Source organism: Patella vulgata, chromosome 8, assembly GCF_932274485.2.
Source record: "Patella vulgata chromosome 8, xgPatVulg1.2, whole genome shotgun sequence".
NCBI classification, from domain to species: Eukaryota; Metazoa; Mollusca; class Gastropoda; family Patellidae; genus Patella; species Patella vulgata.
Window position 1 is genome coordinate 22,645,230 of NC_065886.2, and position 12,042 is coordinate 22,657,271.

Here is a 12,042-nt window from a genome sequence, read left to right on the forward strand (position 1 = left end):
ATTCCAGATATCATGTTACATATCAGTGAAAAGCATGTTCATGTATACGCATTCCTCTGTCTAATTATATTCATTATTTGTTGGGCACAAATACTTTTTTTTTCTAAAATGGATTAAAGTTAATTAGCCTGTACTTAAATTTAGAGAGAGGCTGTGGTGGGCAGTGGCGAGGGTTTAAAATGTCAAAATTCCAGTTATCGTGTAATACATCTCTGAAAAGTATGTTTCTATGGCTCTTTGAATCTATCAGTTATTTCCTGGCGCATTCACAAAATTAAGTACTTTAAAGAAAAAAAAATCCTTGTTGTTTTATCGAAAGAAATGTGTCGCTGTCCAACAGTAACCTAATTACTATGGGCCCTACTTTCAATTTATCTTATTTGTCAAAGGCTCTACACACGATTTCATTCAAGGCACGAGGGGTTGGATGGCTGAATGGTTAGCGTCTCCGCGTGGTATCATAAGGTCCTCCTTATTCCTCCCACTGCTAAAGACCCCTATGCACAAGCGAATTATTGAAATAAAATTGAACCATATGTTAGTCCTGAAATGGCCTAGTTTATGTCGAGTGGGCGTTAAACCCCATTTCTCTCTCTCTCTCTCTCTTTCTCATTGCAGGCACGGTCTTCCAGTGAATTTCTTATAGTTTGCTATGTTGATTGCCTCAATATGTGCGGTAAATATCTTATACTATAAGTTATAGTGTGCTGGCTTTATAATTTATAGTGTGTCAGGTTGATCTCGGCCTTCTTTCCATCTGTTAAGTCAGGTGATATCCTACATTTGCATATCAAACTTAGTGCTCTGCGTAAGATGCTATGTAGAAAGTGTGAAGGACAACTGTGATGCAGCAGAGCGCAAATGTAAAATGTAATGAGTGAAATGTAAAATGTAGACACATCAAAAAACAGCATTTTCCAATAAAACATTTGACACATTGCATTTAACGTTTTACTTTTAACTTTGCCCTTAGAGGTATTTTGACTTAATCATAACAGGTATTATGACTTTATCATAACCGCTATTATGACCTTGTACATTTTAATTTTCACACATAATCATTAATAATCAATGACAAATACATTTCAGCAGAGCATTTAATATTGGCAGCGAAACCCTTCCATAAAACACGTAGGAAATGCTAGATCGGAGACGGTCTAGCACATATGACGTCATATGTGGAATTTGGGTTAGGGTAAGGATTAGGGCTGCAGATTTCAAGATGTAAACAAGGCTAGCGCTAATCCCAACCCTAACCAAGGAGCTAGCCCTAAACATTACCCTAACCCAAACCCAGTATCCACATATGACGTCATTTGTAACAGGCCGTCTTCGATCTAGCGTCCTCCGGTCACTTGTTTTGTTTTACCGAGAAAAAAATAGAATGAGCTGTCATCAACTTATATTTATTAGCTCATTAGCAGTGAATATCAATAAAGATAAAACACTTTTTACACCATATCAATTTTCATGTAAAAAGAACAATTAAAAAAGTAAATGAATTAAAACTTTAGAAAACGAAAGAATTATAGACTCATTGTCATTACATCGGCCTGTCCAATCTGTTTCACAGAGAATTACGAGTCTCGTATAATATCTCTGTCATAGATGACTGCCTTAACACGTGCTATCACAGCACGCGGTGTGAATCATTGGCTGAATGGCGCGTGCATTGTTTACATAAGACATAACTGCTTCGGAGAGAATGCTGCATTTTAGTCATTTTAATACCCATACACTAAATCGGAAATAATTTTTAACTACAAATACGTCAAACGCCTTTATTTATTTTTTCAATATATACAACAGTTTTTTAGAATTTAATTTGTCGCAGGAAAAAGGTTAATATTTCTAGCTCATTAAGCCGCATCAATGTCATCCTTATCAGTGATTGTCGCGGCCAAGCAAATATTCACTGCGGATCAGTGTGCGGCCTGTCGTCCACAAATTACTTGTAGATATCGCCTGGATAAACCTGTCTAAATCAACCGGAAATGGTATGTTATTAGAAATAAACAAGAGCGAAGTCTTCTTCAAGAAATGTTTATTTTTGCCCCCTGTCAATCGAGGTTTGTATATGATCGCCCTTCTAACACAATTGTCTCTCATTTCTTGTACGGTTGAAAGAATAATGATTAAAATTAAAAAATGCTGAAAACATAAAACGAATAAAAATTCAGTGGACTGAGTGACTCACTCTCATTTTGATTTTATTTTGGTTGGCTCAGCTTGGTTAACCAAGCTACATCATAGGCCTACACGCTAAAAGCTATTTATGTTATGGAAAAACAGTTATTGGATTATTAATAATGCAACGATTCGACAATAGTACTGTCTTCTTTATCAAGCAAGTGGGGGGTTGGATGGCTAAATGGTTAGCGTGCGCGCGCTGTATCATAAAGTCTGTCATTGAGTCGACTGGCGTGGTTTTGAATCCCCGGTTGTACGTGACAAGGAGTAGGGTCGCCTGTCCAACCCCGTGGATTTTCTCCGGGTCGTCCGGTTTCCTCCCACTGCTAAAGACCCCTACGCGCAAGCGAATTATGTAAATTTGAACCATATGTTAATCCCGAAATGACCTAGTTTGTGTCGAGTGGACGTTAAACCCCATTTCTCTCTCTCTCTCTTTATCAAGCAAATGATAGCATTATTAGCATATGATATATATAGGTAAAACCCTAGATATGGGTGCCAGTTAAGTCATCCACAGAAGCAAAGTTAAAAGTCGTCAAGAACCATTGAAGTTGTTCACAAGGCATTGGTTATGTCGTCCACAACTAATGGTTAAGTCATCCACAACCAATGCTTGAATTGTACACAACTAAAAGGAGCTAAATTGCTAATATTTGGAACCAAGAAATTGACACAAATGGGTCGCAACGCATTTAAGAATGTATATTTATATAAACTGATTTACATTCAATTGATTCAGTTTTTACTCTAATTTCAAATCAGTTGTGTGGCGAAATACGCCAGAAATCTCAATCAAATGGCAATCTCTTGCATCCAGTCTACACCAATAGTATTTATTGTGCATGCTATGCAGATAAGAATATGGTGTCACCGTTTGACATGACTGGTGGAATATGTCTAGCCTGGTTTTTCCAATCCCTTGTTACAATGGTGCTGAAACCCATTATGGTACACGATTTGTGTACTAATGGTAAAATGTTTATTTTGTCATAAATATTGTCTATCAGTTAGCCAATCACAGCATCAGTGTTGATTTAAGTTGACAAATAAGTTGTGTTTTCTATGACGAAGACTTTGTATGACATTGAGTTAGAGACTTAGCTACTTTAAGTCGTCCACAACTAATATTATTTTATTTTTTTGATATAGTTCATCAATGTTTTTGTGGTAAATTATACTTGTATTGTTTGTAAATTGGCGTCATGATTTTAGCCATAACTGTTCTAATATGAAATTTGACTATAAATCAAAGATTAAACACGCTGTCCCTAGATGATAAGCTAAATTGAACTCACTGTCATATTAATTGCTGAATGGCTTCGTTTGAAATTTGAGTATACACATGTATATTGATCGTAAAATTTAACTTTCATTACCATACCCTCATTAGTTCTTACTGATATATCTCATAAGTTCTGTTTGAAATCTGCTGTTTTAAATATTTTAATATTTTACTATGGCTAGTGTGTACCAAGGGTATGCGTTCCCAACAAGAGGCATTGCAATGCAATGTCACACTGATCAGCAGTGAATATTCGCTAGGTCGCTATAGTCACTGATAGGGATGACGTCGGTGTGATTTAACATTTTACCTTCTGCAAATTAAATTCTAGAACAATATTTCCTGAAATAAATGGGTATGTAAAATAAGTAAAAGGCACCATTCTGCCCGGACCAGTAACGTCTTATGTAAACAATGCATGTGCCAATGATCGACGCCGCGTGATGTGACATCACATGTTGAATATAGTCCTGTTTTACAGAGGTATTAGAAGCCTTAACAATACCCCTGTGAAACTGATGCGATGCTTGTGACCTGTGTAAACCTGGCTTGCTCCCTGCCGCAATATTGTCAACGAGGAGGTCCTACAAAAGGCCAAAGGTAATTTGTTTCTATCCACGTCAGCAATTGTGGGGGAGGTGATGACAGAGTTTCCAAATGCAAAATACCACTATTGAAAATCTAAAAATTCCACAAATTATTAATGACTAAACACATGCATAATGAATTGAATATTGGTACCAGCAGGACTAATAGCAGTTAACTTATTAACTGATTCATGTATAAATGAGATTAAAATGTTAATAGAAAGTAATTAACGCATTAACAATCTGTGTTGTCTTATACATGTATGCATATTCGTCATGAAAATAGTATTATACAGATCCATGAAGGGGCCTAATTCATGCAAAATATCATTCAGAGACCACAGCACTATTGTCGCTTTAGTTACGTCTGCCGGATTGCGTGTCTCTGGTCGAAAAAACTTGTTCTCCAATGTCCGACTGATTCGGAATCAAGGGTCAAGGTCGAAGGCACAAAATACCATCTAAATCCTGGATTTAGGACCACTGAATTCAGTATGTGTGATGGTGGTAAGACTCGATGTGATGTTGTAGGAAACAATTCAGTGCAACAGGGGATAACACTACTTTAGCAGCATAATCTGAATGTTTATTCTCACCATATGGACTTTGTCTACCTGCAAAGGCAGTTGTCTCTTCTGAAGGGTACAGCCTATGCAATAGTATCCCTGCATCAATTAATGGTTCCTATTAAATAATGATCAAGAATGATTCTTTTTACTTTATCTGAAATAGGTTGGGTACGAAAATGACTATGTTTTAGGAGCTTAGATAATTAATTTATATTAATTCGTTAACTTCAAAATTTTAACGTGTTAACCCGTTAAAGGAAATTTTAAATTGCTCTCAGCCTTGGGTACGGTACCAGTAATCCAATATTAACTCTTTATGTTTAAAAATCTCCATTTTCTTCTATTTCAGCTGGATTTACATTACTAAGCCAAGTTCTAACCTTATGTATATAACCTAAGAATGGAGAACATCTATAATGGCCAGTTATCCAGCAGTGCTAGGCTTGACAACTTTCACATAAATGGCATGCCATACAGGCCTGTTTCATCGTATGAAAATCACAGTTCAGTTAATTGTCAACTCGAAAATCATAGCAATTCACAGTTTAAGAATCATAATAGCACGCAGCCATTTCACAATAATTCATCATCTTCAGTCGAAACAGCTGCGTACCAAGTTCCAAGTCCATCAGATGATTCCAATATAAATTCCGAAACAAATGCAGAACATCTGACTACGTCCTACTGTATCCAACAAATTAAACAACTAACAGAAAAACAGATAACTGATCAGAATAATTTATTTCAAGAAATTGTTTCGACTAGTACTCAAATAACTGGACATGATCTCTTCACCCATAAGATAGTGTCTCTTTGTAATAAAATTCTTGCCCAATCTTTAAACAGTAATAAATCAGTTATCAACTACTGTCAAAAATTGAATGACCTGACCCTTGAAACCAAAAAGGAATTCCCACCAGACGAGGAAATAATAGAAAACAGTGCAATAAGTAACAAGAAGCAAAAAGTTAAAAAAATTGTTAGAATTAAAAAGGAAAAGAAAGGTTTAAAGACGAAAGAAGAATTAATTAATAACACAAATAAACGTAGAAGTTCATTGAGGATTAGTGTTAAAAGGAAATCATGCAAACCTTTAAGGAAACTAAGAAAGCGAACCCCAGCACGTAAAACCATTGAACAAGAGGAGTCAAGCGAGGAAGCCTTTGAAGACCATGAATCAGATGACGACATATACTTACCAGACAAAGAACCAGAGTTTTGTGATGTTCCTGTGTCTTTTGCACAATCTGATGACCCAGATGACAATCCTGGTACTGATTCAGAGAATCAGGAAGAGAGTTTATCACAGGATAATGAGGACGAGACGACAGAAAACACAACAAATAATGTCAAAAAATCTGAAGTCGTTGATACAAGACCCCATCCCTGCACTTTATGTTCGAAGCGTTTTCGTTTCGCAGGTAGTCTGGCTCGACACCTCCAAGATCATGATCATAATATATCTCAAGAAAACAATTGTCCGGTCTGTAAAAAGAAATATGGCCGACTTTCAGACCTCAGTAACCACATAAACAACGTTCACAAAACTTACAAACAGGCCTATAATTGTGACATCTGTCAAAAATCTTTTCATTTTCAGAAATCTTTAAAAGCTCATCGTATTAGTGTTCATCATAAATTAGAACATCAGTGTCGTGATTGTCATCGACGATTTGCAACACAGGACGAACTAACCCAGCACAGTAAGCTACATCCCTCTGATGGTACCTTTGGTTGTTCTGTCTGTGGAGTAGTCTTCCCCTGTCGTAAAACATTGATCAAACACGAGAAGACTCACATGCCAGAGAAAACTTACAAGTGTGATTGGTGTGGATTAAGTTTTAAAAGTAGCAGTACGCTGGTCGGCCATGTTAGAACGCACACTGGAGAACGTCCATATATTTGTGAACTATGTGGAAATGCTTACGCGCAGATGAGTACTCTCAAAGTCCATCAGTTAACTCATTCAAACACGAAACCTCACGCTTGCGATCGCTGTGATTACGCTTTTAGGACACGAGCAGAATTAAATAATCATATTCTAGTCCATACAAAGGAGAAGAAATTCCAATGCGACGAATGTGGTAAGCGCTTTCCACGTGTTCGCTCTTTGAAAGATCATCTTTTAACCCATGCTGGAATCAAACCCTACTCCTGTTCACAGTGCGGGCGGAGATTTTCCTGTCATCAGCATCTACGGCGTCATCAGAGAATCCACAAGGGTGAGATGCCGTACACATGTGAAATTTGCGGCAAACAATCACGTCAGAAATATAACATGACTGTTCACATGCGAACCCACAATGGAGAAAAGCCATTCGTTTGTGATATTTGCGGAAAAAGCTTTACGTACAATAAAAGCCTTCAGACTCATAAAGTATCATGTGGTAAATCGATGGTGACACCAGGAATGTTCGCATTTCCACCCCAACAACCGCCTCCATCTGTAGCTCATCAGCAGCAGCAGCAGCAATATGTTAATATGGGAATGAATGTTCACATAGCTAGATGATTTGTGTAAAATATTTTTAGAAAAACAATTCGTTAGATGACTGAACCATATTAAAATGCTGTTTACATGTACCTTAGGGTTGGTTTAACATGCCCACTAATACAAACCTGGTCAAAATAGACTTCATATTCATGACCCGCAGTTAAATGCCTCCTCACTTTGGTTTACCCAGTTGTTGCCATAACTTACACTTCATTTTTGTTGCCATATGCACTACACAAACATTAAGCTACAGATAAGATTGATTGCACCACTGAAAGACTTATGCTCAGTGAAAGAGTCTGTTTGATCTTCTATATTAAATAATTGAGGTCACAATAAGGCAAAATGAGAGAATTTTAACGATTTGTATGTGACATGCACATGGGTTATAATGTGGTGAGTGCAGGATTGCCATTATTAGTTAGTGTGGCATTACTGTTACTAGGGGACAGTTAGGCTTTCCAAAGTATGTATGGTGTTACTATCAAGATCATCAAAGTCATTTTGATCATTTGATGTTAGGGATTATTTTACACCACCAGTTTACTGGCATGGTATATTTGTAGTTCAGAGGCGAATCAAACCTCTGATGGGACATAGGCAGCTCAACTAGCTAGACCATTGTAATCATAGAGAAAGAGAAATGGGGTTTAACCTCCATTTGATACAAACTAGGTCATTTCGGGATCTAACATATGGTTTAATTTTATTTCCAGAGAAAACACACAAGGTTGGGCAGGCGACCCTACTCCTTGTCACGTACAACCAGGGAATCGAAACCACTCCATTTAAATCAATGACAGACCTTATGATTACAGAACTAGGCTGTCTGTTTTGTGTTTGAAATCGGCGTTCATTCCCGTTAAAAACGATATAATTCTGTTTCATTTGCCCTATTAAGCATCTGGTAGGGCATTTCCACCGACCTATTAGAAACTACATGTATGTCGTACTGAGAGCTACTTCTAAATTAGGAGGAACCACGGATGCTCAGTGAGTAAGGTGTTGGCTTGCTAACCTGGAGATCCTGTGGTCGATCCCAGTGTTGGCCAAGAAAGATCACTTATCAGTGGTGCAGAACGGAGAGTCTGGCAAGGAACAATGTATAGTCCTTCGGATAGGATAAAAAAATCGAGGTCCGATGTACACATTAGCATACATCTAAAAGATCCCTTAGCAGTTAGAATTTGATTTAAGAGTAGTCCATAGTGTCGCTGTCCAGACAAATTTTTCCTCATAGCACAATGTATAGCGTATGCCCGTCTTTATAAGCCCAGTCATAGCAGAACAGTAGGACATTAAACCCCATTTCATTTCTAAATTAGGATATACATCAGCTAACCAGTTTAGTATGAGCATTTTATACAATCTTGTACAAATATTAAAAGCAGCCTTTATGTACTGTAATGAAAGAAATACAATTTTCGAGGAGAAAATCGCCAAAACCTTTTTGAAAATGAAAGCTAAAGTTGCTTGACTGGATGCCAGCAAGTGACCCGTCTGTCATGCTGGAGTTTATCAACCACTCTATTAGTACATGTATTACTAATACTATAGCTCATCTGGAGCAGGAGGGGTTGGATGGCTGAATGGTTAGAGCGTGTGCCTTGTATCATAAGGTCTGTCATTGAGTTTCGATACCCCAGTTGTATGTGACCAGGAGTAGGGTCGCCTGTCCAACCTTGTGGGTCTTCTCCGGGTCCTCCGGTTTCTTCCCACTGCTAAAGACCTCTATGCACTAGCAAATTATTGAAATAAAATTGAGAGAGAGAATTGGGGTTTAACGTCCACTTGACACAAACTAGGTCATTTCGGGACTAACATGGTTCAATTGTTTTCAATAATTCGGTTGTGCGTAGGTGTCTTTAGCAGTGTGAGGAAATAGAATTGAACCATATGTTAGTCCCAAAATGATCTAGTTTGTGTCGAGTGGACGTTAAACCCCATTTCCCTCTCTCTCATCTGGAGCACCATCTCATGGGCCTTCCTTCTTGGTGCACTGTTGATTACCATCGAGTTGGGTTCGTGAAGCATGATGCATTGAAGTAAATAAATAAGTAACCCAGTTATGTCTAAAGTGGAGGTCAAATCTTTTTTGGGCCGATTTTTTGAGTGGGTCGTATACAGCTGCCTCCACTGTTTATAGTACAAGGTATTACGCCTCTGTTATAGTTTATACATATCTTATATGGGCATGTTACATATAAGAAATTGTTTTTGTTAGTGATATGTAATTGTTAGAGCTTTTTAATTTATTTATATTCAATATTAATAAAACTCAATGTAGCGTAGAATTCCATAATTATGTTTGATTAATTATAGTTTTTGTTTTTCATATCAATGTGCAGCAATAAATTTAACAAACATCTGGCCGTTTGCTCGCAAGTGCTGTTTGGGGGTATGATTGGGAAACACATTTTTTCCTGCTATTTTAGCCTTGAGTACAGCAACTCAAAAGAAGTCCAATATAGCCTTATTTATATGTTTTTCAAGCTAAATCTGACTCAATGCCCCCCTGAACTCCAATGAACCAATTTATAAGACTGTTGCATCTTCTGAAAAATTGACGAGACAAATAATGATGATGCTCGAATAAAAATGTCGAGCATGCCCATTGGGGTTGGACGTAGTCTACCAATATAAATACGTACATTCTGGTTATTGAAATGACAAAAACATGGGAATGGCAGCACTTCTGTGTGCTGGGCATGCACCAAAATCAATAATTGACATCCTTGTATAGGTTATAAGTATGCAAAGATCCATTCAGATCCATTCAGAATTGCGGCCTGTAGGCGATACACACAAAAAATTTGGCGTGGCTTGTTTGTCCTTGGGGCCATGTGCACCAAAACCAGTACTATGGCAGTAGTTGGTACTAACAGACCAGGAGCCCAGAGGGTTAAACCGAGACGAACGAGGTACCAATATCTGACCATATAGGCATCTACAGAAGTGGGCGTCTGGTCCCTGTGTATGGCACTGGTGATCCCTAGAATGACCCCAAAATGGGTTAAACTCGTACATTCGAGGTACCGGCCGAAACCAATTTTTATACGCCCACATTGAAATGTGGTCATATATTGTCGTCACCGCCGTCGGTCCAATATTCGCGCATATCGGATCGTAACGTCCTGAATTATGGCCCTTGATTGTATGAAAAATCGCATTTTTAGCTTGTGGTCCCTCTAGGGGTCACAATTTTTATACGATTTAAAAAAACGCGTGAATATATCACCGTTACACCCTAATGATGGTTGAGTTTGAATTCTGTAAAAATCTGACTGAAATTGCTGGACAAAATGGCTACTCCTTGTACGCAAATAGTGTAAAAGTATGCAATACCAAAGTTGATGAAACTTGAAATGTATGTTTATAATCCAATGAGATTGTGGTTTCTTTTGATATTTGCGCATATCAGACTGTAACTCCCTGGATTATGGCTCCTGATTGTACAAAATATCACGTAGCTTGTGGACCCTCTATAGAGGTCACAATTTTTTATCCAATTTGAGAAAAGTTTAAATTTATCACCATAACACCCAAATGACGGTTGAATTTCAATTTCGTGAAAAATGGAACAAAACTGCCTGACAAAATGGCAGCTCCTTGTACGCAAATAGTGTAAAATTATGTCATAGCAAGGTTGTGGACAACTAGAAGTAACAACTGTTATCCAATTTTGATGAAACTTAAATTATATGTTTATGTCCCTAAGATCTAGGTTCCTTTAGCTATTTGCGCATATCAGACTGTAACTTCCTGGATTATGGCCCCTGATTGTATGAAAAATCCTGCATTTTTGGATTCTCTACAATTTTTTATCCGATTTTAAAAAACGTTTAAATATATCACGTCTATTCCACCACAATGAAGGGGAAAATCAGTTGAAACGAACTGCCTGACAAAATGGCTGCTCTTTGTACGCAAAATGTATAAAAGTATGTATTTACGAAGGTTGTGCACCCTCTAGAGGGCACAATTTTTATCCGATTTTGATGAAGCTTAAAATATATCTTTATATCCCTTTCGATATTTGCACATTTCAGACCATAACTTTCTGGATTATGACCCCTGGTGTAGGCCTACGAAAAATAGCTTTTGTTTTTACCTTGTTCTCTATCCATCTTTTGCAAAATGTGGGCGTATGATACAATGCGCACGCGCTCACCATTCTGCCATCCAACCTCCTTTGTTCCAAGTGCAACTATGGACCCTAATTCTATAATAGAGATTGAGTCATCCACATGGTCATGGTCTATGGTGCACAACGTAAACCAAGCAGGACGCTGACTGGCCACAGCATTAAACATTAAATTAAAATGGGCAGGTAGATAAATTTAGCATCCGTTTAAAAGAAACTATTATGTAATTTGAACAATCTAAATTATTAAACTAGAACTGCGACGCAGTAATCACAGGTTTCACCGGTGCCACGTTACCCTTGAACTTATGTCACTTTCGGTACCAATGAAACCGTTAAACAGATATCCACATAAGCATTGCACATGTGTTATAAAATAGGGGCAGAATCAACCAAATCCATCAATATTAATTATATTTATACATTTGTTACCATGTGTTACATATGTCAAAAAAGTGATCCTGACAAAATTTGTTACTAACTTACCGCTAAGTTAGCTCATTTTCTAATGGGAAATTCCTCGACAAGGGAAGATGCTAGAAGCAATTTTTGGACATCTATATGATCGTATTGATCCAATCTATATGTCCATTGGAATCAAATATCATAGTATTAAACGAATAATAAATATAACCCACTTCAAAAATATATTTGTTTTGAAAGCTAAAGATACAGTTTTTGCCAAAATGACATTACTTCCGGTGATAATGAAAATGTTAAATTAGTTCTATGAAATCATAAATGGCATATGGCATCTCATGGTGAAACTTTTA

General features: G+C 37.4%; 1 protein-coding gene across 1 annotated transcript; it reads left to right on the forward strand.

The window, feature by feature from the left end:
* Positions 1 to 1,982: 1,982 nt before the first annotated feature.
* LOC126830663 (zinc finger protein 37) lies at positions 1,983 to 9,454 on the forward strand. The gene is made up of 2 exons (XM_050561070.2): positions 1,983 to 2,069; positions 4,981 to 9,454. The coding sequence occupies exon 2, from the start codon at positions 5,032 to 5,034 to the stop codon at positions 7,141 to 7,143; it is 2,112 nt and encodes a 703-aa protein (XP_050417027.1). The 5' UTR covers positions 1,983 to 2,069; positions 4,981 to 5,031; the 3' UTR covers positions 7,144 to 9,454.
* The last annotated feature ends 2,588 nt before the right edge of the window (positions 9,455 to 12,042 follow it).

What these genes read in the sequence shown, in the direction of transcription:
- LOC126830663 (XM_050561070.2), top strand. Translation starts at nt 5,032, where the DNA reads ATGGAGAACATCTATAATGGCCAGTTATCCAGCAGTGCTAGGCTTGAC.